At 45.1% G+C, this 27,455-nt stretch overlaps 2 protein-coding genes across 6 annotated transcripts in view; one reads left to right on the forward strand and one right to left on the reverse strand.

Annotated features, from left to right (window-relative positions):
- The first annotated feature begins 159 nt into the window (after positions 1 to 159).
- Positions 160 to 20,759, forward strand: Ddb2 (damage specific DNA binding protein 2). 2 transcript variants are annotated; one of them, XM_057780622.1, is made up of 10 exons: positions 160 to 495; positions 2,312 to 2,436; positions 3,085 to 3,276; positions 13,949 to 14,094; positions 15,642 to 15,741; positions 15,822 to 15,999; positions 16,559 to 16,701; positions 20,012 to 20,176; positions 20,316 to 20,361; positions 20,633 to 20,759. In XM_057780622.1, the coding sequence occupies exons 1-10, from the start codon at positions 327 to 329 to the stop codon at positions 20,695 to 20,697; spliced, it is 1,329 nt and encodes a 442-aa protein (XP_057636605.1). In that variant the 5' UTR covers positions 160 to 326; the 3' UTR covers positions 20,698 to 20,759. The 2 variants fall into 2 exon arrangements, with proteins under 2 accessions (XP_057636605.1, XP_057636606.1); XM_057780623.1 differs by having other exon boundaries at positions 160 to 453.
- Acp2 (acid phosphatase 2, lysosomal) overlaps positions 17,544 to 27,455 on the reverse strand; it is an 18,053-nt gene continuing 8,141 nt past the window's right edge. For 2 of the 4 annotated variants that reach the window (XM_057780627.1, XM_057780624.1), the window contains exons 4-11: positions 26,461 to 26,613; positions 26,261 to 26,359; positions 26,093 to 26,182; positions 25,520 to 25,652; positions 24,358 to 24,440; positions 24,155 to 24,261; positions 23,883 to 24,058; positions 21,050 to 21,998 (exon numbers count right to left, since the gene is read on the reverse strand). In XM_057780627.1, the coding sequence (XP_057636610.1) occupies positions 21,865 to 21,998; positions 23,883 to 24,058; positions 24,155 to 24,261; positions 24,358 to 24,440; positions 25,520 to 25,652; positions 26,093 to 26,182; positions 26,261 to 26,359; positions 26,461 to 26,613 (975 nt within the window). In that variant the 3' untranslated portion in view covers positions 21,050 to 21,864. Of the gene's footprint in view, positions 17,952 to 21,049; positions 21,999 to 23,882; positions 24,059 to 24,154; positions 24,262 to 24,357; positions 24,441 to 25,519; positions 25,653 to 26,092; positions 26,183 to 26,260; positions 26,360 to 26,460; positions 26,614 to 27,455 lie in introns of those variants that run through there. The other 2 variants (XM_057780626.1, XM_057780625.1) reach the window with 2 other exon arrangements.

Genomic DNA, 27,455 nt, shown 5'->3' on the forward strand with positions numbered 1-27,455 from the left:
GCCTCCCCGGAAGAGGCGGGGCATCTAGGGGCGGGGCAGGCTCGAGGGGGCGAGACAGTCTGGGGTAGTTCCGGGCCCGAGGTGGCCCCCATGGTAGCAGCCCCGAGGGGGCGGGGCAGTTCCGAGGGGCGGGGCGGCCCTGAGGGGGCGGGACGAGGCTTAAAAGTAAAGCTGGCCCAGGAGCGTTTGGCGCGAAGTTGGCTCAGCCGAGCTACTTGCGTCGGCGCTGCCTCGTACGTAGTCCGTTCCTGTTCCCTCCTCAGAGGCTTTTAGTCCTCGCTTCGTTATTTTACCATTGCGCCTGATATCTCTTCACGGAGTACGCCATGGTTCCCAAGAAATGCGCAGGAACCCAGAAGTCCCTCGACGTTGCGCGGTTCCTCAAGAGCAAAAGCCTCAGAAGTCTTCAGGAGCTGGAGCCCGAAGCCAAGAAGCTGTGTGCGCAGGGTCTCGGTACGGCCTGCGCTGTTTGCCTTCGTCTTCCGGTGGTTCAAGGTGCTCAGGCCAGAGGTCGAAGCTGGGGTGGGGATGCTTATGCCTAGGACCCTGAAGCAGTTTCTGGTTCCCGTCGCCTCAGGCTGTGATTTTATGTGGGAGGTTTAAGGTTCCAACTCAGGCCTCGAGTACGCAAAGCAAGTGGTTTGCCACTTCGGACTGCATTTCATTTGCCAGTTCATTGACACCAAAGAGCTTAATCTTAACCGCCCCCCACCTCCACTCCAGGTAACAGGAAGAAGATGAACATCACTATAGGGCCACAGTCCACACTTTTTCTTTATTTCTTTTTTTTTTTTTTTTTTTTGGTTTTTATAGACAGGGTTTCTCTGCTCTAGCTTCGGAGCCTGTCCTGGAACTCAGCTCTTGTAGCCCAGGCTGGCGTCGAACTCACCGAGATCCGCCTGCCTCTGCCGCCTGAGTGCTGGGATTAAAGGCGTGCGCCACCACCGCCCGGCCCCACTTTTCCTTTATTTCAGAAGTTTTACATATCTACTGTTTCAAAGTAATCCTACCGTTCTTAGGCCCGGGGTTGCTGAATTTCCAGTCAGTGTTGTTAGCTGTATGGCCTTGGGTTTCAGCTGAGAGTCTGAAATCTCAGACCTCCTTTCTTCAGGAAGCTCATTCCCAGAGGTTTACCAGAGCTTGAACCTGGGCTTTAAGGGATGTTCTGAGTTGGTGGAGTGGTTTTTACCCATCAGAAGAAAGGAAAGTTGTCAAGAGAAAGGACCTACAAGATGGGGCCCATGATAGGGTTTGGTGATTCAGAATTGACAACCTAATCAATTTGAGTTTTTCTAAACCCTACTGGATCCTTCTGGTTCCCCCTTAAGTAATAGCTGCTTGTTACAGTATTTTTTTTTTAAATAGAGAGTCTTGGTGTGTAGCCCAAGCTGGCCTCAAATTCAAGCTGTTTCTGCTGCAGCCTTCTGAGTGCTAGGATTACAGTTTTGCACCACCATAGTATTTTAATATAAGATTAAACAAACATCTTTCCTTTTTTGTTTTTATTATTTTTATTGAGCTCTTCATTTTTCTCTGCTCCCCTTCCTACCTCTCCCCTCCCCTTCAACCCTCTCCCAAGGTCCCCATGCTCCCAATTTACTCAGGAGATCTTGTCTTTTTCTACTTCCCACATAGATTAGATCTATGTAAGTCTCTCTTAGTGTCCTCATTGTTGTCTAGGTTCTCTGGGATTGTGGTTTGTAGGCTGGTTTTCTTTGCTTTATGTTTAAAAACCACTTATGAGTGAGTATATGTGATGATTGTCTTTCTGTGTCTGGGTTACCTCACTCAAAATGATGTTTTCTAGCTCCATCCATTTTCCTGCAAAATTCAAGATGTCGTTATTTTTTTTTTCTTCTGCTGTATAGTACTCCATTGTGTGAATATACAACATTTTCCTTATCCATTCTTCGGTCGAAGGGCATTTAGGTTGACAAATATCTTTCAATTTCTTCTATGCTGTCCTAGAAATTTTTGGCATGTGATTTTTTAAGATTGTCTCTCAAGTCCTGCTAATTATGTCACCCCATACAAGAAGAGCCTGCAGTGTACTTTATTGGGTGTCTCTTTGGCTCAACTCTAAGGAACCCTGCAAGGTCTTATCTAGTTTCAGAACAGAATTACTGTTTGGAGGAGTGTTTGGGGGAAACGTTCTTTCTTTCTTGGGTCGACTGAAACTCAACAGTGCGCGGAAAGGCTTTAGGAGATGATGACACAGATCGGCTGTCCTGAATGAGACAGCAAAGGGCTTCAGAGGAAAAACCTTTCTTGAGATGGTGGAGAGGAAAATGTGTTTGTGTTCTTCTTGCAGTATCCAGCAGGAAATGTGAGTCATGCTGCCTTTTGCCAGTGTTGCCCCCGCCACAGAGTAGCAGCATCATCAGGGATCTTTACCAGCAGAAGTTAGGCAAAGTCACTTGGTCATCACTACAGCAGGTGAGATGTTTCCTGTCTGAGACGCGCAAAGGGCCTCTACTACTGCTAGCTCTAACTAGATGATAAATTGGTTCAGCAGATTATCAGGATGGTCTGGTCACCTGGCTATGATGACTGGCCTACTGAAGGCCCAGTCAAGGAGAAAAAGTTTACCCTGTAAACATCCCAGCTGGAATGCATTCTGCCCTTTTGTTTCCAGGATTAGTTAACATTACATTGCAGATATTCCACGCACAAGACTAGAGAAGACTTCATGCTTATCTATGAAGGAGTGACAGTTTACCCAGAACCCTAATTTAATTTTTATTTATGTTTTTGAGACAAGATCTCACTATGGGCCTGGAGGGATGGATGGGTCAGCCGTTAAAGGCTAGTCTCACAACCAAAAATATAAGAGTTCAGTTCCCAGTACCCATGGCTGTCTCTCCAGGTACAAAAAAAAAACAAACAAACAAACAAAAAAACCCTCACTATGTAGCCTTGGCTTGCCTGGATCTCTATATGTAGACCTGACTGGCTTCAGTCTCACAGAAATGCACCTGTCTCTGCCTCCTGAATCCTGGAGTTAAAGCCGTGTGCCATATGCCCAGCTCAGGACATGAGTTTTAATTCAGTGAATTCGGATTAATTCTATTTTCTCTGTATTAGGGTCTCCAAAAGTCCTTTTTGCACTCTCTGGCTTCTTACCGGGTATTCCAAAAAGCTGCCCCCTTTGACAGAAGGACTACATCGTTGGCATGGCACCCCACTCATCCCAGTACCGTGGCTGTGGGCTCCAAAGGGGGGGATGTCATGATCTGGAACTTTGGCATAAAGGACAAACCTATCTTCATTAAAGGGGTAAGTGGTTCCAGGAGCCAGGCAGTCACACTATAAAACTGTTTATTGGAGGGATGGGAAGAATGGTGGATTTAGTAGCACAATGGTTGGGAACAAAAGTAAGTGGGTATTTTCAAAACTGTAAATGGTAAGAAAACTCAAATATGTTTTGAATGCTGGCCTTTAAAATACTAAATGGTACAGGCTAGTCATTCATAGACTCTCTATTCCTTCTTCCTCCTCTTTTTCTTCTTCTTAATCTTATTTTTGAGGCAGAGTTTCATTATGTAGCCGTGACTGGCTGGAAAAGCACTCTGTAGACCAGGCTTGCCTCGAATTCACAGAGATCTGCCTGCCTCAGCCATACCCTTCTATATCCCTTCTTACTTAATCTCATTTTGTCTGGCTTTCCTATTTTGGTTTTTCATGTTTTCTGACAGTATCCGAGAGAAATGATTTAAAGAAGACAGTTGTGGAGGTTTTGTTTCATACATGTTGGCTTTAATTTATCTGGGCATGTGAGCATCATGGGAGAAGAGTATTGCAGAGCAAGGCTGCTTATCTCAACAGTCAGGAAGCCGAGAGACATGGTCTGGAGTAACGCATGCTCCCTAGTGGCCTGCTTTCTCCAGCCAGGCTCCATGTCCTACCAGCCCATTTAGTTTGAAACCCATTAGTAAATTAAAGCAGTCACCTGTCAGTGCCTTCAATACATGAGCCTGTGGGTGGGGGCCAAGTTCCTACCCAAACCGTAGCACTCCCTCTGGTTCAGGTACACTAGCTACTTCTGTTCCTCTTGTTTTTTCCTTGGGTTGGAATTCTCTTTTTATAGTTTTCTCATGATTGGCTCCTACTTGCAGTTCAAGTCTCCACTTAATCTGCTCTTTAATTTTAAGATTTTATTTATTATTATTTTTATGTATGAATGCTTTTCCTGCATATATGTATGTGTACCACATGCACAGCACACCTGGTGCTTTCAGAGGCCAGAACTGGGCATCAGATCCTTTGGAACTGGAGTTATAGATGGTTGGGGGCCACCATATAGTGCTGAGAACCAAACCTGGGTCTTCTGTAAAAACAACAAGTGCTTATTTATTTATTTATTTATTTATTTATTTATTATGTATGCAACATTCCTTCCATATATGCTTGCATGCCAGAAGAGGGCACCAGATCTCTTTATAGATGGTTGTGAGCCACCATGTGGTTGCTGGGAATTGAACTCAGGACCTCTGGAAGGAAAGTCAGTGCTCTTAACCTCTGAGCCATCTCTCCAGACCACAACAAATTCTTTTTTATTTACTTATTTATTTATTATGTATACAATATTCTGTCTGTATGCCTGAAGGCCAGAAGAGGGCGCCAGACCTCTTTACAGATGGTTGTGAGCCACCATGTGGTTGCTGGGAATTGAACTCAGGACCTTTGGAAGAGCAGGCAATGCTCTTAACTACTAAGCCATCTCTCCAGCCCGCACAAGTGCTTTTAACAGCTGAGCCATCTCTCCAACTCCTGATCTGCCTTTTAATTATTTAATTATTTATTTTTGAGACAGGGTTTTATTATAGCTTTGGCTGGCCTAGAACTATGTAGACCAAGTCTGCCTTGAATTCATAAAGATCCATCTGCCTCTGCCTCAAGAGTGCTGGTAGTAAAAACTTGACTTGCCTTGTTAAAGAGGAAGTAGCCCTCACCCCTCCAATCAGTTCTAGATAATTGCCCTGCTGCACATGTCCTCAAATATTTATCAGTATTTGAAATATTGTATTTTCTGTCCTTGCCCATTGGAAAATAAGCATGATGGCAGGGACCTGCCTTTCTGCTTTATCACTGTATCCTCAGAGCCTAGAGGAGCTGCTTTGTATTTGTTGAATGAATGAGGGTTTTGAAGTACAACTGGACAAAGGGGTGTAAAACAACTAATAGTGCCGATGCCAAATGCTCAGAACACAAGAGATGATCCGTTGTGAGTCATAGATGATGGTGAAGGCTTCATGGATGACTGAAGAACAATGCTTAAATAATCAGGAGAGAATGAGGAACAGCATGGTGCTGTCAGCTGTCAGGCAGGATTGGTGGAAGATTTGGTGTAGTTTTTAGGTGCTGTCCCACCACCTGCCCCTGCTTCTATTGTTAGGGCTCAATCGCAAGCCTTCTACCAAGAACTCATCTTGTATATTTTGTATTTGTTTGGTTTTATTTGAGTTTTGTGTTTGTTTTGAGAAGGGTCTTACTGCATAGCTCTAGCTGCCTGGAACTTTCTATTTAGACCAGGCTGGCCTCAAACTCACCGCGATTTTCTACTTCTGTCTCATGAGTATTGAAATTAAAGGTATGTGCCACAATGCCTGGATATTTGATTTGTTGGGGAAAAAAAAGGTCTCATTTTAGTTCAGGCTAAACAATAATTTAGCCTTGATAGTTTTCATATATCCATCTCTCAAGCATGGAATTATAAGTGCATTCCATCATGCCCACCAGTCCACTTAGGAATGACCTAAGATAAGATACTAAAGTTTATCTGCAGCTGCTGAGATATTGGCTGGCTAGGACATTTACCTTTTCTAGCTGGTAGATGACATTGGTGAGTTGTACTATAAAAAGTGACTTTCTAGTTTTATAATTTAAGTAGCTGGGTGGTGGTGTATGCCTTTAACCTTAGCACACTTGGGAGGCAGAAGCAGGCAGATCTCTGTGAGTTTGGAGCAGCCTGGTCTACAAAGCAAGTTGCAGGACCGCTAGAGCTGTTACACAGAGAAACCCTTTCTTGGGGCGGGGTGGTGGTGGTGGTGAAGAACTTAAGTAAAAAAGGGGGAAAGAAACTTAAGTTAAAAAAAAAAAAACTCCATAAACTGGGCAGTGGTGGCGCCATTAATCCCAGCACTCAGGAGGCAGAGGCAGGTGGATCTCTGAGTTTGAGGCCAGCCTGATCTATACAGAGCGAGTTCCAGGACTGGCTCAGTAGCGGCTGAAAAGCCCTGTCTCAAAAAAACAACTAACCAAACAAACAAACAAAAAACAAAACTACATAGATTTCAAGAACAGGCCCTAAATTTTTGGATATGACTTTTTTCGTTTTTTCAAATAAAGCCTGAAAGTGTATGTATGATCTCTGTATGTGCTGTATGGTTTTTGTTGTTATTTCTGTTTGTTTTGTTTATTTGGTTTAGATTTTCTTTTTTTGAGACAGGGTCTTACTATCTAGCCCTTGATGGCTTAGAACTTGTTATGTAGACCAGGCTGGCCTAGAACTCACAGAGATTCACCTGCCTCTATCCAGAGTGGTGGAATTAAAGACATGTACTATTATATTCGGCTACTATTGTTTGATATCAGATCTGCTGGTAGTCCACACTGGCCTTGAATTCCCTCCTCTTTCTACCTCCTAATTTTAAAAAGTTCCAAAGTGGACATAACATCAAAGTACTATTTAAAAATTTTTTTGTCATTTGTTTATTTATATTGCCTTAAAAATAAACAAACCCCCAAACACACAGAAAAACCGCCAAAAACTAAAAAAAATAAGCAAAAGACCAATAAGATAACAACAGAAGCCCAAACAGCCAGGCACAGTGGTGCATGCCTTTAACCTTTAATTCAGGAGACATTGATGAGTTCAAGGCCAACCTGATCTATGTAGTAAATTGCAGGACTGCAAGAGCTATATAATGACAGACATCCTGTCTTAAAAAAATAGCCAATCAAAATAAGACAAAAAGTGTACAGAAATCATTTAGTTGATTTTGTGTTGGCCAACTGGGCATATGGCTGCCCTGAAGTGTGTTAATATACCCAGTAGATACCCTGTATATTAAGAATGGCTTCAAGTTGGGTATAATGTCATTTCATAGCCTGTAATCCCAGCACTTGGGAAGCAAAAACAGGAGGATAGAGGTGGGCTAGCCTGGGCTAGATAGTAAAAATCCACCTCAATAAAACAAAGCCTAACCCTTTCATTGAATGATGAGATTATAGATTGTTTTGAAGATTTTCTCCAACTCATTTCTGGTACTTTTATTTCGTCTAATTTTGTGTAATCCATTTATACATAAATACTGGAAGAAGCACATGGGAACGTCTCCAAGAGTGTTTGTTCTCTGCCTCTGCATCCCCAGTACTCTGCCTTGTTGACAGTCTGTCTGCTCATCTTACTGAGACTTGGAAGCTATTGTTCTCCCTCCCTAGCAGTAAGCTGGCACAGTTGCAGGCTGACCTCATTACTTTTCCATCCTTTCTTGTCCGTCTTACTGACATGGCCTTAAAACTTGTTTCATATATTATGTTTATTTTTCTAGTTGTGTAAAGCATGAGGATTATTTGATTCCTGATACTAACATGGCTAGAAGCAGAAATCTATATTTATTAATTGTCATTATTTATCTAAAAATTTAAATGTTTTTCCTACTTGGATGGCTCACAGGGTTCAAATCTCCAGCAGGTGGCATTGTATCCTGCCTATAATCCCAGTCATGGGAGGTAGAGATGAATCCCCCAGAACATAATGAGTTCTAGGTTCAAGTGAGAGACCCTGTCTCAGTATGTAAGGCAGAGAGCAACATCAGCCTCTGGTTTCTGTACACATGTGTGCACACGTATACACACAAAAGTTAAATGTTTTCCTACTCAGGCCAAGTAAGGTGGCAGTGTGTGTGTGTGTGTGTGTGTGTGTGTGTACACCCATCATCTCAACTACTCTGGAGGCAAAGGCAGGGGAATCACTGAGCATGTAGTGAGATCGTCTCTGTATTTTTGTGTTTTGTCTGAGATAGGGTCTCACTATGTAGCCCTGGCTGCCTACCAGGTATGCTATGTATACCAATCTGGCCTTGAGCTAAAGTGATCCACTAGCCTCTGCCTCCCAAGTGCTGGTATTAAAGTGATGTCCACATACTCCAGATGATCAGTATATCTTTGTATCTTGTGTGTCTGTGTGTGTGTGAAGGCAAATATCAGACTCAAGTCAAATATCAGACTCAAGTGTCAGTCTTTAGGAGCTCTCTACCTTTGTTTTATTTTTAATTTAAATTTATTATTGTTGTGTGTATATGAGTGTGGGCATGTACACGTAAGGATCATGTGTGTATCATGGTGTATGGGTGAAGGTTTTGGCCTTGCTGTGTACTATAGGCAGTTCTGTTACCATCTTGCTATAGGAATTCTGTTTTGCCATAGCCTCTGAATTTTCTACATGGAATCCCGGGATTGAATTCAGGCCCTCAGGCCTGCTCAGTTTTACCTTACCTTTCCTACTGGGCCATCATGCTGTCCCCGTGGCTCTTATAAGACAGAGTCTCTTGGTGGCCTGGAGCTTACCAGTTAGAGTAGGCTAGACCAGCTAGTCAGTGAATTCCAGTGCTAGTTTACAAGTGAGCATCATCATCTCGGCTTTCCATGCAGATGCCAGGTGTTGAACTCAAGTGTTGATGCTCGTGCAGCAAGTACTTTCCTGACCGAGCTGTCCCTCTCTCCGTTTTTATTGGGTAGCTTTCAGTGTGTAGTTCAAGTTGATCTCACTGTGGCAGATTTCCTTGGCCTCTAAAGTGCTGGGGTTACAGGGTGCACACTTAACCAAACTCTCTTTTTAAAACATTTTGTTTTTCCTTCGGACTGGAGAGATGGCTCAGAGGTTAAGAGCACTATTGCTCCTGCAGAAGATCTGGGTTCCATTACCAGTTCCCACATGGTGGCTTACAGCCATCCAGAACTCCAGCTCCAGGAAAGTCAATACCCTTTTCTGATTTTCAGGCATCAGATATGAATATGGTATACATGCATAGATGCGGGCAAAACACTCATAAGATAAAGCTAAGCTTTCTTATTTGCTTGGTTTTGTTTTTTGTTTTTTTTTTTTGTTTTTGTTTTTTGTTTTTTTTTTTTTTCTGTGTGGGACTAGAGAGATGGCTCAGCAGTTAAGAGCACGGGCTGCTCTTACAGAGGATTTGGGTTCAATTCTCAGCTATCACGTGGGGGCTCACAGCATCTAAAACTCCAGTTCCAGGGGATTTGATCTCCTCTTCTGGCCTCCACCAGGAACACACATAGTACACAGACATACATGCAGGACAAACACTCATACACATAATAATAAAGGAATAAAAAAACTGCGGCTCGCCGGGCGGTGGTGGCGCACGCCTTTAATCCCAGCACTCGGGAGGCAGAGGCAGGCGGATCTCTGTGAGTTCGAGACCAGCCTGGTCTACAAGAGCTAGTTCCAGGACAGGCACCAAAGCCACAGAGAAACCTTGTCTCGAAAAACCAAAAAAAAAAAAAAAAAAAAAAAAAAAGAAATCACAAAGTCACTTGTGATTTTTTAAAAAAAAAAAAACTGCGGCTCAAGATTAAATTTTCCCTATATAATCTTATTGCCTACACATGATAAAAGTTTGATTTCTTTATTTACCACTCTAGCACTATTTACCCTGTTCTTCCCTCTAGTATGTTGGTAAACATGTGGCTCTGGCATACACTCTTGTCATTTTCTTTTTTAAATACTCATTTTTTTACACACATATATATTAAAGATTTATTTATTTATTGTGTATACAGTGTTCTGTCTACATGCATGCCACCAGACCAGAAGAGGGCACCAGATCTCATTATAGATGGTTGTGAGCGCGTGGCTGCTGGGAATTGAACTCAGGACGGACCTCTGGAAGAGCAGGCAGCACTCCTAACCTCTGAGCCATCTCTCCAGCCATATATATATATATATATTTTATTGATATTTATTGAGCTCTACATTTTACTCTGCTCCCCTCCCTGCCTCTCCCCTCCCTGCTTCAGTCTTCCCCCAAGGTCCCCATGCTCCCAGTTTACTCAGGAGAGCTTGTCTTTTTCTACTTTCTACTTCCCATGTAGATTAGATCTATCTAAGTCTCTCTTAGGGTCCTCATTGTTGTCTAAGTTCTCTGGGATTATATTTTGTAGGCTGGCTTTCTTTGTTTTATGTTTAAAAACCACCTATGAGTGAGTACATGTGATAATTGTCTTTCTGTGTCTGGGTTACCTCACTCAAAATAATGTTTTCTAGCTCCATCCATTTTCCTGAAAAATTCAAGATGTCATTTTTTTCTGCTGTGTAAATCTCCATTGTGTAAATGTACCACGATTTCCTTATCCATTCTTCGGTCGAGGGGCATTTAGGTTGTTTCCAGGTTCTGGCTATGACAAACAAAGTAGCTATGAACATAGTTGAGCACATGTCCTTGTAGCACGATTGAGCACCCTTTGGATATATACCCCAAAGCAGTATTACTGGGTCTTGAGGAAGGTTGTTTCCTACTTTTCTGAGAAATCGCCCCACTGACATCCAAAGGGACTGTACTAGCTTGCATTCCCACCAGCAATGCAGGAATGTTCCCTTTTCCCTACAACCTCTCCAGCATAAATTGTCATCAGTGTTTTTTATCTTGGCCATTCTGACAGGTATAAGATGGAATCTCAGAGTTGTTTTGATTTGCATTTCTCTGATGACTAAGGATGTTGAACATTTCCTTAAGTGTCTTTCAGCCATTTTTGATTCCTCTGTTGAGAGTTCTCTGTTTAGGTTGTTGGACTAGAAGTCCAAACATCAGGGAGGAGTTGCTCCAGACACCACTCACACAACCATAATTGATGCAAAAGCAAGAGGATTTTTATTCTGTCATGACAGGGCCTTTCAGGTTCAGGATATGAAGGACATCCAATAGCTGTTACAGCCCACCTTTTAAAGTGAAAAGCCACAGACACAAGGGGGGAACCTGAAGGTTGTTTTCCAACTTATTGGATTGGCTTATTCAAAGGGTTACTAGCAGTGATTGGTCTGTTCCAGTGTAGGAGAATAGCTGCGTGGTCGGGTGAAATAAGGGGAGCATCTGTGGGCCATCCTGACCTTGTTCCAGTGACTAAATCAGGAACTGAGTCAACATCTGTGGGTTGTCTTTGCCTCAATACCCAAAATGGAGTTATGTTTGAGATTATTCACAAGGACACAGGGGGATGAGCAGTCCAGCATGTGTGTGTGGGGGCGACTGTCCCATTTCCAAATGCTAAGAGGCTTCAGAAAATGTCTTTAGAGCTTAGAGGCCTCAGAAATGCATTTAGAGTCTTTCAAGGTGTGTACTCCATTTTTTTTTATTGGATTATGTGATCTTTTGGTGTCCAATTTCTTGAGTTCTTTGTATATTTTGTATATTCTGTCTGATGTGGGGTCAGTGAAGATCTTTTCTCATTCTGTAGGCTGTCATTTTGTCTTTTTGACCATGTTCTTTGCTTTACAGAAGCTTTTCAGTTTCAGGAGGTCCCATTTATTAATTGTTTCTCTCAGTGTCTGTGCTTCTGGGGTTATATTAAGTATTAATTAATCTTGCTGGGTATGGTGGCACTTGCCTTTGATCTCAGTCCTTGGGAGGCAGAGGCAAGCAGATCTCTGTGAACTCAAGGCCAATCTGGCCTACAGAGTGAGTTCCAGGACAGCCAGAGATGGTCTAGAGTTCAGTTCCCAGCACCCACATGGTGGCTCACAGTCATCTGTAATGAGATCTGGTGCCTCTTCTGGTATTATGCAGGCAGAACACTGTATACATAATAAATAAATCTTTAAAAAAAATAAATTATTGGGCTGGAGAGATGGCTCCGCGGTTAAGAGCACTGACGGTTCTTCCAGAGGTTCTGAGTTCAATTCCCAACAACCATATGGTGGCGCACGACCATCTGTAATGAGATCTGGCACCCTCTTCTGGCTAGTGGCATATATGCAGGTAGAATGTTGTATACATAATAAATAAAATAAATTTTAAAAATTATTTACTCTTTTTAGTGAGTGGGTCTTTCAAGATTGGCATCCTTTTTTCTCCTCCTTCTTTTCTTTCCTTACCTTTCTGAAGAGTTGAACCCAAAAATCATTAGGTAGGGACAAATGAGAGATATTTACATAGCAGGGAGGCCACAATGGCCTCAGATCAATTTCTGGAGCCCATTAAGTTGAGATTGATGTCAGTACAGGTAGTATCAGAATGGTAGCTTAGCAACATTGTTGGGGCCCAAACAGGGTAAAGAGGGCATTCCACAGGCAAGAGAGAGGAACGGGGCAATGGTGATGTCTTGGAATAGTAAAACCTGGTCAGCCAGTGGGAACAGTTGATTCTCTTACTAGCAGACAACGGACACTGGGCTAGAATGTTCTTACAGCTGGGAGTGGTGGTGCGCGCTTGTAAGTTTAATTGCAGCAAAGGTAGGCTGATCTCTGTGAGTTTGAGGACAGCCAGGTCTACATTAAGAGATCCTGTTTTTTTTTTAAAAAAAAAAAGATAGAGAGAACATGCCAGTATGTTAAATCAGAAGTCAGTTAAGTGTTTGTTATATTGGCGACCTTGTTCAAAGTCTGAATTGCAGCAGTATAAGAAGGAAGTAGAGAAGGATCTTCTTGTGTGTGCATGCGTGTCTGTGGTTTTTCGAGACAGGGCTTCTTTGTAGCTTTGGAGCCTGTCCTAGAACTAGCTCTTGTAGACCAGGCTGGCCTTGAACTCACAGAGATCCGCCTGCCTCTACCTCCCAAATGCTGGAATTAAAGACCTGCGCCACCAACATGTGGCTTGATGCCAAGTTCTTAAAACAGTGCTTGGTATAAAATCAGCTCTTTTTTTGTTATTTATTTATTTATTTATTTATTATTAGTGTTATTATTATTATAGTTTTTTGAGACAGTTTCTTTGAGACAGCCTTGGCTGTCCTGGAACTTGCTCTGTAAGACCAGGCTGGCCTCAAATTCACAGAAATCCACCTGCCTTTGTCTCCTTAAAGGTGTGCGCTGCCACCACCCAGCTTCACCTCTTATTTGTGTGTCTTATTTTATTTTATTTATTTGAGACAGTCTATTAGCCCTGGTTGTCCTAGAACTCACTATGTAGATCAGGTAGACCATGAACTATCTCTGCCTGGGAACTGCCTGTTTTTTTTAATATTTTATCTTTATGTATTTATTTATATATATGTGTGTGTCTGTATGTCAAGTATATACCACATCTATGGGAGTACCTGCAGAGGCCAGAAGAGGGCATTGGATCCTCTGGAGCCATCCTATGTGAATGCTAGGAACTGAACTCTAGTCCTCTGGAAGAGCAGTAGATGCTCTTGACCACTAAGCCATCTCTCTAGTCTCTATAGGGAGTGTTTAATAAGGTAAGCCACAGGTGTTACTCCCGTCCCTTTGGGGGATCAAACCCATGGCCTTGTGCTTCCCAGACAAGGGGTCTAACACTTGCTGTCTCCAGGCTCTTCACAGTTGTGTCATCACTGCCTGCAATGTCTGCAAGAACACGGGGCGGGGGCGGGTTCCTGCTCGCCAAACCCCACCACTTTTCTGAGCTGATTTCCAGGGGTTAAATTTAAGTGGGTAAATGTGATAGAATAGGAGAGCATGAGGGAGTTTTTGTGGGATTAATAGAATGTTTCAGCATCTTAATTCTGGGGTTGGGTAGGCTATTCATTGTCAATGTTGAAATTCACAGAACTGTGTACCAAAACCAGTTATGTTTACTGCCTCTTATTTGAAAATATAAAAGTGAAAATAAAGCCTTAAAAAAATAAAGAATATTCTAACATCAGATATCTGCGCTGACCTGTGTTTCTGCCTTAGTGCTGTTTGTGTGCCCAGGCCTGGCTCCTTGCTTGGCTCATCATCACTCACTGGCTTTTTCCTTCCTCATATTAGATGGGAGCTGGAGGAAGCATCACTGGGCTGAAGTTTAACCATCTTAATTCGAACCAATTTTTTGCTTCCTCAATGGAGGGAACAACGAGGCTGCAGGATTTTACAGGCAACACTCTGCAAGTTTATACCAGGTCAAACTGTTGCAAGTGAGTAGTTTACCTAGTAAGGGAAATGACTTCCATGCTCAAGATGTAGTTCTGCAGAGAACGTACCCAGCCCGGACACGGGGAAGATGGGGTGTTAGCCACTTTGTACCACTCCTTTTCTTCCTTAGATGGCTACTCTGACTTTGGCCCAGGTACCCAGGTACCCTTGTCCTAAGAAAGAGTTCTGGGTTCTTGGCACTTGTCCTTGAGGAAACGGTGTAATCACTTCTGTAACTCGTGTCCATATTGAACTGTACTTTCACTGGATAAGTCAACAGGGCATTTGCTTAGGAAGCATTTACAGAGTAGAGCAGGAGTTAAAACTGAAGTTTAGCCATGTGTGGTAGCACACACCTTTAATGCCAGCACTCGGGAGGCAAAGGCTGGTGGACTACTACGAGTTCAAGGCCAGCCTGGTCTACAGAGTGAGTGTCAGGCCAGCCAGAGCTACATAGTGAAGGCCTGTCTTAGAAAGAAAGAAATGCAGTTTTATCACCCTCCATTTTCTGGGGTATGGCTGTATGTTTTCTTGGTGGAAATGTTAATGGGTAGAAGAACTCTCTAAGAACAAGTCCCTGGAGAAATCTCACCGGAGGCGCAGTTCTGTAAGGGATGAAGAGTGAGGGTGTGCAGTGATTAGCCAGCTCAAGTGTTGTTGCTCTGCACTACCCCACAAGACTGAGAAGCACACCGTCAGGACAAGGGACTGGCTAGACGCCAGTTCTCCTGGCTGTGAATCAGGACCCATGAAGTAGCTTTTTAAAATTATTATTATCATTAATTGTTATTGAGCTCTATATTTTTCTCTGCTCCCCTCCCTGCCTCTCCCCTCCCCTTCAACCCCAAGGTCCCCATGCTGCCAGTTTACTCAGGAGATCTTGTGTTTTTCTACTTGAAGTAGCCTCTTCCTCGTCTCTTTATGCTAACATAGTTTTCTTTTTTCTTTTTTTGGTTTTTTTCGAGACAGGGTTTCTCTGTGGTTTTGGAGCCTGTCCTGGAACTAGCTCTTGTAGACTGGGCTGGTCTCGAACTCACAGAGATCCACCTGCCTCTGCCTCCCAAGTGCTGGGATTAAAGGCGTGCGCCACCACCACCCGGCCTAACATAGTTTTCAAGAGGAAAAGGTTTCTGGTTGTATTTGATTTTTCTATAAATGCTTGGGAAGAGGCAAATATTCACTTGTAGCCCCCTGTGAGGAGCAGAGCTGGACAATTCCTGTTCGGTTTGTCATCTCCTTTGGCCCAAAGAGTGAAGAGTAACGAGCATGAGAACGATCGATAAGGCCTCTTCAGAACCTGGGCTGTGGGGAGCAAACAGCCTTTGGTTTGGCTGTTTCGGGGACTAGCAGAGAATTCTGGGCCCAGCAATAATTGGACACATTTCTGAGTTCTGTCACACTCACCCCCATCTTCTGCATAATAGACAAGGCCGAGTGTCCTTCACCAGAGATTTATAGCCAGACAATTACTCATTGATTCAACAAATACTCATTGAATGCCTGTTAGATACTGGACCTCAGTCTGTCTCAGAGCACTCTCTCTCTGTAGGGTCTGGTTTTGCAGCCTTGATGTTTCTGCCAAGAGCCGAGTGGTGGTCACAGGAGACAATATGGGACGTGTGATCCTGCTGAACACAGATGGCAAGGAGGTGGGTACTATGTGGCCCGCTCCCACCCCCTAGCCCCCTTTGGTTCTGTGTCTCCACCTGAACGAAACTTTTCTCTGCAGCTTTGGAATCTCAGAATGCACAAAAAGAAAGTAGCCCACGTGGCCCTGAATCCCTGCTGTGATTGGCTTCTTGCCACAGCCTCCATAGATCAAACAGTGAAAATCTGGGACCTGCGCCAAATCAAAGGGAAAACCAGCTTCCTCTACTCACTGCCTCACAGGCATCCCGTCAATGCAGGTGTGACGTCCCAACCTCGTCTCATGGGCCCTGTCCTTCTCAGCACTGCTCCCTCGCTCAGCCCTTTACTCCACCCTTACTAAGCTGACGTTTAGGACCCTTTCTGGCTCGGGTGCACCTTTGGTGTGGAGTTTCTACACTATTCTTGTTCACAGTCCAGATTGACCCCTCCTACCCTTATCTAGCAGGTCAGGAGGCCTGGGGCTTACGGTTCCTTCAGTTTCAGATTGATCCCTCCTACTCTTTTTTTTTTTTTTTTTTTTTTTTTTGGTTTTTCGGGACAGGGTTTCTCTGTGGCTTTGGAGCCTGTCCTGGAACTAGCTCTGTAGACCAGGCTGGTCTCGAACTCACAGAGATCCGCCTGCCTCTGCCTCCCGAGTGCTGGGATTAAAGGCACGCGCCACCACCGCCCGGCTTTCCTACTCTTATCTAGAAGGTCAGGACACCAGGGGCTTACAGTTCCTTCAGTTTCAGATTGATCCATCCTACCCTTATCTAGAAGGTCAGGCAGGTACCAGGGCTTACGGTTCCTTCAGTTTCACACTTTTCATTCTGTCAGCCTGTTTTAGCCTGGATGGAGCCCGGCTCCTGACTACTGACCAGAACAGTGAGATTCGGGTTTACTCTGCCTCCCAGTGGGACAGCCCCCTGAGCCTGATCTCCCACCCGCATCGTCATTTTCAGCACCTTACACCCATCAAGGTGAGTGACAAAAGGAAGGTCTGTGATTATGGGAATGGGCCAGATTTTGCCAAGCTGGGGAAAGGGTCACATATGCAGCCTACAATCTCAGATGCTATCTTTCCCTCAATCCTTTGGCTCTGTCTGCTCCTTTTATCCCATTTCTGTAATTCCATTCAGAGTTCAGGTAGGGTCTTATAGTATCCCAGGCTGGACTGGAATTTGCTCCATAGACCAGGCTAGTCTGACCTAGTAGAGATCACCTGTTTCTGTCTCCCAAGTGCTTTGTATTAAAGGCAGGCACCACCATCCATAACAATCACCCATTGAGTTTTCTTAGTGTATTTGATAAGCTAATTTCCTAAGCTTTTCAGCCCAATGTTGATCTTACTGTGGACATTTTCTATGACCTTGACCTCCTTTATTCTGCCTTCTGTTTGAGTTACCCATGTGTGCAGCTGACCCATAAGTTAACCAAACCTTGGATTGTCTTGCAGGTTTAAGTGGTCCCTAATAGTAGAAATAAGACTCTTAGTTTCCCGATTTAGACTTCTGTTTCATCTGTAAGAGAGAATAGGGTTTTGTGAGGATGAGTCAGGGTACATAAAACATTGGGTACCATGCCTAGCACTTGGTAAGTACTTAAACAACTTAGTATCCCACATACTTCAGATCATTCTACTCAGGAGGTAGATGCAGGTGATCTCTGAGTTCAAGGCCAGCCTGGTCTACAGAGAATGTTCCAGGACAGCTACACAGAGAAACAACAAACAAAAACAAAAAATTTCTTGAAACCAGGTGCTGTGGCTCATGCCTTTAATCTTAGCAATTGGGAGGCAGAGCCAGGTGGATCTATGGTTCAAAACTAGCCATGACTACATTAATATCCTGACACACACACACAAAGATTTTTCTGGGGATGTTGCTCAAAGGTAGAGAACTTCCATATGCATGAACAGTGCCTTAGGGAAGGGGGAGGGCACATGAAAACAGGTGTAGTGGTACTCATTGGTAATCCTAGTAGCTGAAGGTAGAAGCAGGAGCATCAGGAGTTCAAGGTCAGTTATTGCTCTCAGTAGGCTGTGTCCTCATCCCATCACGTCCATTGATGCCAACATCCACCTGTGAAGTTTTTGCAACTACTTCTAAGCATGTACTAATTCTATTCTTAATTACTGTTTATTTTTTTGATGTGTGAGTATTTTACCTGCATGTATATCTGTGTACCATGTGTCCTTAGAGGTCAGAAGGTGGCATGGCGTCCCTTGGACCTGGAATGACAGGTGGTTGTGAGCAGACGGTTGACGTGCTAGGAGACCTGTCCTGGAGGAGCAGCCAGTGCTCTTAGTCACCGAGTTGTCTCTCCCTCTTTTGTTTTTGTCTTTCTTCCTTCAAAACTGCCTTGAAGCCATGCATGGAGCACACACCTATAATCCTAGCACTTTAGGTTGAGGAAGGATTGCAGATTTGAGGACTGCTGGGGTTATACGGCACAAAAAAATTAAGAACTATTTTGGAAATAAGTCACACCAATAGCTGCCAGATCTGTTTTGAATAATGTGAACCAAGGAATGCATGTTTTCTTTCTTTTCCCCTTCCTACTCGGACTGCATATCTAAGGCTTTGTTATTTGTGGGTAGAGAAGGATTAGTTGTAGAGTCACTTAAGAGCCTAAGTCCTATTTGGTGTTATTTCCTAGAGGCTTTTTTTTTTTTTTTAGCCTATGTTAGTCTTAACATTTGTTAAGAGCCAGAGGTGTTTCAGAGGTGTTTAGTGGTAAAGCCATTGCCTTACCTTGGGTTCAGTCCCCAGAATTGCAAAACAAACAAACAAACTAGCAATAACAAAACAAAAATGCCCAAGTTGGTATGACCTTAAGAAAATGCAAGAGAGGAGTGGGAGAGATGGCTCAGTGCTGCTCTTGCAGAGGACCTGGGTTCAATTCCGAGCACCTACATAGCAACACACAACTGTCTGTAACTCCAGTTCCAGATGATCTGGTGCCCTCTTTTGGCCTCTGTTGGTACCAGCTACACATGCAGTACACTTATATACATGCAACCAAAGCACTCATACACATAAAATAAATCTTCATCAGATGGTGCACACATTTTTCCCCCATTCTTCTGTTTTTGTTGTTTTTCCACACAGGGTTTCTCTGTGTAGCCCTAGCTGTCTTGGAACTTGTTCTGTAGACCAGGCAGGCCTCAAACTCACAGAGATCCACCTGCTTCTGCCTCCCAAGTGCTGGGAGTAAAGGTGTGCACTGCTGCCACTACCACCACCACCCACCCAGCTGGGACATGTGTTTAATCCCAGTAGTTTAAGGCCATCCTGATCTACATAGCAAGTTCCAGGACAACCAGGAGTACTCAGAGTAAGACACTATCCAAAAAAATAAATAAATAAAATACGGGCTGGAGAGATGACTCAAGTTAAGAGTGCTGGCTGCTCTTCCAGAGATCCTGAGTTCAATTTCCAGCAACCACATGGTGGCTTACAACCATCTATAATGAGATCTGGATCCCTCTTCTGGTGTGTAGGCATTCATGCAGGTAGAACAGTGTATACATAATAAATCTAAAAATTTAATTCCAGCACTCGAGACAGAGACAAGTAGATCTCCATGAGTTCAAGGCTAGCCTGATCTACAGAGCAAGTTCCAGGACAGCCAGGCCTACACAGAGAAATCTTTAGAAAATTAAGCCCATTTTCATTAATTTCATGCCTGTATACTCATGGCACAGTAGGCAAAGTGGTCAGATTTGCTTTTCCCCTCCCGCCACATAGGCCCCCGGGATCAAACTCAGGTTATCAGGCTTGGTTGGGGTCAGATGCATTTATCTATTGAGTCATCTAGCTGGCCCTCATGTTTGTGTTATATGAGGTATTGGGTTCTTATTGGCCTTATTAGTAGTTAAAAAATTGGTAAAAATATACAGAGAGGGAGAGAGGACACGACTCGTGTATGTGTGAGGCTGGGACCAAACACAGTCTTGTGTGTGCTATGTAATAAGTACTCTGCCACAGAACTAAATATCCAGCCCTTAAAGAATATTTTGTATGTTGAGGCCAGAGGTTGACATCAGGAATCTTCTTCAGCTGTTCCCCACTTATTTTTGAGATGGGGTCTCTCACTGATTTGGCTGGACTAGATGCAAGTCCCAGGTGTCCTGTCTCCACCTCCCCAGGTGTGATCACAGGTGCATCATGACAAGATTTCTGCATGGGTCCACCTGTGTGGCAAGCCTATTACCAACTGGGCCGTCTCCCCTGGCTTCAAGAATATTGATGTCTCTTTATGTTCTGACCGACCTCTCTCGTTTCCTAGGCATCCTGGCATCCGAGGCACAACCTCATCGTTGTGGGCCGATACCCAGACCCTAATTTCAAAAGTTGTGTTCCCTATGAACTAAGGACAATAGATGTGTTTGATGGAGACTCGGGGAAGATGATGTGTCAGCTCTATGATCCAGGATATTCTGGTATCACTTCGGTGAGACTTGAACCCTCAAACAGTGATGGGAGGAAGCAGGGAGTTGAGCTATCTTTCTGATCAGAATGTATCCCCATGTACCCTACTGCCTCTGTACTGCCTTCACCCCACTTTCACACTGAAATTCTTACCTTTGCAGCTCAATGAGTTCAATCCTATGGGGGACACACTGGCCACTGCCATGGGTGAGTAAAAGCAACTGTATCTGAGACTAAGTCTGACCCTATCCCTAGGTTTCAAAAGAGCCTAAATTCACTCTAGCCCTGCCCTATTCATCCCAGGGCATAGGCAATAAAGAAATTTGGGAGTCAGTGGTCTCTGGCCCAGATCACTCATCTGGCTTTATGTTAGTCATGACAGTGTGAGGATATTATCCAGTCTGCTAGCTCCCCATGACAGCCCCAAGCTCTGAGATCTGTAACAGAAGGTGTCAGTCAGACTTCTTGTTTCTTCTAGGTTATCATATTCTCATTTGGAACCAAGAGGAAGCCAGGTCACATAAATATCACAAAAGACAATGAAGAGGGTATGAGACAGCAACACCTGGACCCCACAAGTGGGAAGACGCTCTGTGAGAAGAGGCAACTGTTTGTTAAGGGACCAGACGTGCCCAGGGTTGGAGTAGGGACACTTGTGACGTGGCATACTGTGGGACTAAGATATTGCCATGTTACTGCTCTAGATTTTGCTCCAGAAAAAGGAGCAGAGGTCCTGCACTAAAGGTCCCTGCTGTCTTTAGACTGGAGCTAAGTTTATCCTAGAGCCAAGGTACTTTTCTTTTTCCTGATGTGTGGTAGCAGAATAACCAGGGAATTTCTTAAAATTTATGTTCAGTCTTTACATGGCCAATAAAAGCATTTCCTTTGTACACCAACTAAAAAACCCCAAAGCAGCTGGGCTTCTGAGCAGATCTAGCACAGCCTGTAAGAGTGCTGCTTGGGTGTCAAGAGTGGGGGAGACAAGAAAGGCACAGAGCCAGCACTCAGTCCGACCTTCATTTCTTCCGAGTCCCTGCAGCCCTAAACAAGTCCAGTTCAGGTCTCTGAAGAGCCCAGCCCAGCTGCGGGAGACTCACTTCATGATGTGTCTCTCTCCTGCCTGCGTCCTCCCACTCATCCAGGTACAGTACACATACCTTTCAGACCTGCCTGAGACCCTGCTCAAGCCAAGGGTTGACATTAACAGTAGCCTCAGCCACAGGGAAACTCCGCTGTTGGATGACCCAGTTCCTTGATAGCCACATTTTACACTCCCAGTGATTTGCAGTTTTTGCCTCTAAAAAAAAGTACCAAGGGACAATGTCCTCTATGCCATTTTCCAAAGGTGTGGGCTAGAAGACAAAGAGCAAGGCAGGTCAAGCACCGGCTTCAGTTTTGTTTTGTTTTTGTATCCCAGGTCCTGAGTGGAAACTGAATCCTAGTCTGTATCTCAGGTCCTTAGGGAGTATAGGAGAGAGCCAGTGTCCAGCACAGCGCATGGTAAACACCAGGCGTGTAGATGGTGAGTCACAGGTTCACAGCCAGTGTCCAGCACAGCGCATGGTAAACACCAGGCGTATAGATGGTGAGTCACAGGTTCACAGCCCAGGAGAGCCTCGCTCATTCATCTGGGCTTAGGTAATCAGGGAGGCTGAGCGCTGGGATCAGCTCACCTCCCCTAGGAAGCAGAGGAAGGGGACTGAGTGGTTGTCAAGCATGGTCTTCCCTGTCTGCAACATGGTGGTAGCCAGGAGGCTGAGCCTGCATCCGGAAGAGGACAGTGAGGAGCAACACTATTAGAAGGAAGAGGATGGAGCCACAGACAGCCAAGGCCACAATCACCTCTGGGCAGGGGAGGGAAAAAGAAAGGTAACATTAGTATTCATCAGACAAATACAAACACAGAGCACTACCCCATGCCAGGTCCTGTCTGGACAAAACATGCATCTACAGAGGTGGTCAAGACAGTCTGCTCTTATGGTGTTCACATTCTAGTAAACAAGCATTTGATGGTAATGACACATTAGTGATGTTATATGAGCAAGGTAAGTTGCTCAGAAAAGAAATCACTGAGGAAACAGGAGCAGAGACCTGGAGTCAAGAAGTAAAACAGAGGTAGTGGCGCACACCTTTAATCCCAGCACTTGGGAGGCAGAGGCAGGCAGAGCTCTGTGAGTTCGAGGCCAGCCCGGTCTACAAGAGTTAGTTCCAGGACAGGCTCCAAAGCAACACAGAGAAACCCTGTCTTGAAAAACAAACAAACAAGTAAAACAGATCTGAAAGTAGAGTGCCACGGGGTGGGGGCATAGGCACACGAGCAAGTACAAAAGGGCCTGATGCTGCAGTAGGGTTGGGGTTCACTGGAGCAGGGTAAGCAAAGGGCACTAGGAAACAGGAGACACCAGGCCAAGTGCAGGTGGGGTGGGCACGAGGGGAACCTGGGTTTGGTGTGTGATTAGTATACACATACACATAAAATTAAAAAAAAAAAAAAGCCATGATCTTATATAGCCCAGGTGTCTGGAACTGGCAATAGGCATAGGATGACCTTGAACTTTAAATCCTCCTTCTACCTTAGTGCTGGAATTAAAGGTGTGCACCACCCACACTCAGTGCTGGGGACTGAACTCACGGTTTCTTCCCTGTGTGCTAGGCAAATGCTCTTTCCACCAACTGAGCTACACCTCTAGCCTCGATTTATATATTTTAAGAAATTAACTGCTGTGTTGAGACAAGAATAGACCCAGAATGAACATTAGGCTTTTGAGCAATCCAGGCAAGAACTGATAGTGTTAGACTGGAGAGGCAAGAGCTCAGTGTCCAAGAAGCCAAGCAGACAGAATCTGTAGGACTGGGTGGTGGAGTACGAGGAAGAGAATACCCAGTGTTAGATCGTGCAGCTATGGGACTAACGTGGCATCTATTAAATTGAGGACTATAAGATGAACAAGTAGATCCCAGGGGAAGAGATGCTGTTTTAGACAACTTAATTGCCTCATTCAACCCATGTAAAGAAGAGGCCTCAAGTCAGAAGCAGCCATAAATCTGTAAGTCATACCACACAAGTGGAACTTAACTTACCATGGAGATGAGGTAGGGGAGCCATGTGGTCTTAGGAGTCGGGATAGATAGGAAAAGAGCTAGGGACAAGCCTCAGGCCATTCATTGTTCAGTGAAGAGAAAACCATGAAGGAAGTTAAAGTGAAGACCAGAAGTCATAGAAATGTTACTGTTTTGCAGTGCTGGGTACGGAATGAATCCAGGGTTTCAACAATATTAGCCATGGCTTCTGCCACTGAGCCGTGTCTGCAGCACTCAGAAAACATTTAAGGAAGGAGAGAAGCTGACTAAATCGGTCATCACAGTAAAAGGTGACACCACTGTTTCAAGTCAGTCTGAAGAAGTAAAACCAGAATGTAGGCAACTCTTTGAAAATTTTTACCCAGAGGGATCACAGAGAGAAAGTGAGTCTCAGAAGTCTGTTACGCTTTGCAATGGGAGTGATCCAGTAGAGAGGGGAGCATATTCCCAATGAAGGGGAGAAGAGACCAACACAGTCTAAGTGGAGGCTGGACTTGACCACTAGCTTATACAAGCAGGTAAGCTGGTAGATGTGGCAGGACAAGGAGGGTGAGGAACGGGGAGAGTATATAAATACAGTACTAGGGTTGAAGAGGCTGTCCAGGGAAGGGCCCAGGACATTAGCACAGAAGCAGGTGGCAGCTCACCTGTGTCTGCAGTGTCACTCATGAGCTGGCACTCCTTCTGCCAGTCCTTGGGTATGACAGGCTCTGTGAGGCGAAGGAAGTCCTGCAGTGGGCAGCGGTGAGGGCAGCCAGGCAGGATCAGAGGCCAGGGTGCCTTCTTACTGTCATTCCGAAAGTACATCTCAACTGAGAAATTCCTGAGAGTTAACAGGAGGCAAGATGGGGGATGCTCACCATGCCCAGGATGGAGTCTCTGGGCTGCCTTCAGGGAACACCCTGGTAGTTCCACTTACCCATCATCTTCCTGATACAGTTCAAACATGTGGCAGGAAGCGTAGGGAGCTTGTCTCCCATTGTAGACATTCAGTGCCATTTGCAAAGCAACAAGGGTAGTATCATGCTGTAAGGGAGAAGGGCTGTTTGCTCCTCTGCCTCCCAGGAATGGAATCGGGAAAATACCTAATGCCTGGTTGGACACCAAAGATTTGTAGCTTACCGCGGAGTAAACCAGAAGCTTAGGGAATTGAGAGGTGGTTGCCATGAGTGTCAGGTTCTTCAGTATCTGAGCCAGCAGAACTCCTGAAGAAGAGAAATCCCAAGTGTCGGTGTCCCGAACTGTCGCTGATCCGCTTTTCTAACCATCTGCTAGTCTTAGTCTAGTCACCAACCCAGGGAACTCTGCACCGCCCACTGCTAAGAACTGTCAAGTCAGCCGGGCGGTGGTGGCGCACGCCTTTAATCCCAGCACTCGGGAGGCAGAGGCAGGCGGATCTCTGTGAGTTCGAGACCAGCCTGGTCTACAAGAGCTAGTTCCAGGACAGGAACCAAAAAGCTACGGAGAAACCCTGTCTCGAAAAATCAAAAAAAACCAAAAACTGTCAAGTCTACCTGGGACACAGATAAAGCAGGTTATTAGTACTTAGGTGCAAAATCTTGAGCTAGGAGGCCCTGATCACGACTGCTTTGACAGCATGAATGCTTCACAGCACCTGAGATGGCGGGCACGCCAGAGCAACCGCTGTGTGCATGTTCTGAAAATGACTGCACTGTCAAAGGTTTGAGAACGCATACCCTTGAATGCTTAAATGAAGCAACTGACACATGCATTGCCCTCGGCCTTTTCTCCAAGGGCCTTAGCAGGTCTCTGGAGGGAGGCATGCAGTTAGGAAAGAGAGAAAGAGTCTTCTGGCATGGCAGGCCAGATGTGATGGCACCCTTTAATCCCAGGAATCGGAAGGCAGAGACAGGTGGATCTCTGTGGTTTGGGGCTGGCCTGGCTGGAGCTACATAGTGAGACCTGTAGAGAACCAGGAGATTTGGGTGACTAGCAGGGAAAGGAGATTTGTTTTTTTTTTTTTTTTTTTTTTTGGTTTTTTTTTTTTTTTTTGGTTTTTTTCAAGACAGGGTTTCTCTGTGGCTTTGGAGCCTGTCCTGGAACTAGCTCTGTAGACCAGGCTGGTCTCGAACTCATAGAGATCCGCCTGCCTCTGCCTCCCGAGTGCTGGGATTAAAGGCGTGCACCACCACCGCCCGGCCGGAGATTTGTTTTTAAAAGAGCAGAGAATTGTCTTAGAATAGTGTGTGAGAAGCTCCCACAGTAGATTTTTAATGCTGGAGAGTTTGGGGGAGGGTAGTGACATGCTGTTTGTGTCACTCACCACCCTGAAGTCGGGCCTTCTGTACTTGCTCGTGGATCCCGAAGAGGAAGAGGAAGCTGAAGTCCTTTAGCTGGCTCAGACGTTGCACGGTTTGGGGTGAGGCCCAGGGCGGCAGGAGCAGCCCATGTGTTTGCTGTGTATCGCAGCGGGCAGGTTAGCTCCCTAGGCCTAGGCCAGAGCCTCTCCAGGGGTGGCTTTCTTCCCCAGGTGGGGAAGGTGCCTGTGTGTGTGAGGGAGGAAGAGGAGAGCAGAGGTGAGGAAGAGGGGCTATTGCAAACATGGCAGACAGCAGGGCATCGGAAAGGGAGCTCGAGCATGAAGAGCAGACTCAGCAGAAAGAAATCTCACAGTACTGAGTTCGAGATGGAGAAGGATACAGAGTGCTGACAACTAGTAAACCATTTCCCACTCTGAGGTTCTTTTTACCCAGGAGGGAAGTTCCCAGGTTACATAAGCACTGGCTGCTGGGCCTTCCCAGTGGGGATGGCAAGCAATGTGCTCTATTATTGCCCTAGAGATCTGAACCTGCTGAGGAGAGAAGAGTAAGCCCAACAGGCACCCTGGTCAGCTCACCTCACAAAAGAGTGTGTCATACACATTCCAGATGGTCTCTAGGGTCAGGTTCATAAGCCCTGTCTCATTGGCCACCATGTCCAGAAATTGCTAAGAAAAATGGATCAGGAGATCAGTACTGTTCTGAGTGAAGCGCAGTCTGATGGCTTCCACTCAGCCCCCACTTACTGCATTCTGAATACTCATATTCTTATACTCTGGAGTCTGCCGAGTCTCATTCTGCAGCTGCTCATAATGGGGACATGGACCCAATGGAAACTTTAGCAACTGCAAATTAAAGAGAAATAGGCAGAGAAGCCTGGATCAGTAGGCCGCGATCATAGTTGTCCCTTCTCTACTCCAGTCCTCTCACTCCTGGCCGGTCTTACCCTGTCTTCAGGGATGGGCACAGTGTGAACAGGGATGGGCTGCCATGAAATGTTAGGGTTGAATCGTTGCACTTCATTGGGAGGGAAGAGTCCAGCCAGGTTGGCCTCAGCACTCATGAGAGTACGGTCAAAGTCAGTGCTTCGCACATAAACCTGTAAATTGGCAACACAGACCTCTTTGTGTGCAGAAGCACTCTGGCTTCTCACTGGAGCCCCAGGGGAAACCTGTTCTGGGTGGTTACTCAGCACATTTTAAACTTACCATGCATACACAGCCTATCTGGATCCTCCCTGTTCCCCAAGGCCCCAAACACTGAGCTATGAGCTATCACCAGTCTGTGGGAATGGCTCTAGTTCAAACACTCCTTCCTGTTCATCCAAAGCACTCATTTGGTACGTCTGAGAGATTTGATTTATTGTGTATACAGTGTTCTACCTGCAGGCACTAGATCTCATTACAGATGGTTGTGAGCCACCATGTAGTTGCTGGGAATTGAACTCAAGACCTGGAAGAGCAGTCAGTGCTCTTAACCTCTAGGCTATCTTTCCAGCCCTCCTGAGAGATTTTAATACCTGGCTTGTCTCCCATCATGACCAGAGCCCTGCCTTTCTGTGTCTCTCTTGAAGAGGCAGCTTCTGTCTCTCCCTTTTCCCCACTTCTCCCCTCCCCACTCTCTCTCTCTCTCTCTCTCTCTCTCTCTCTCTCTCTCTCTCTCTCTCTCCCTTCCATAACCCACTAAATAAATACAAACTTGACTCTGAAAAAAAAAGTCCTTGTTGGGCATACTGGCACACATTTGCCCCCCTCCCCCCGCAAACCTGAGACAGGGTCTTACTAAATATATAGCAATGGCTACAGACCCTGCCTATGCCAGAATTGGACCCTTGGCCAGTTTTGTCTCTTCCCAGACAGAGACAATTTAGACTCCGGAGCAGTATTCTAGACAGTTCTTAAATTTTTGTCCATGGACCAAAATTTCAAGAGGAAATCTAGA

Source organism: Chionomys nivalis, chromosome 9, assembly GCF_950005125.1.
Source record: "Chionomys nivalis chromosome 9, mChiNiv1.1, whole genome shotgun sequence".
Classification (NCBI taxonomy): Eukaryota; Metazoa; Chordata; class Mammalia; order Rodentia; family Cricetidae; genus Chionomys; species Chionomys nivalis.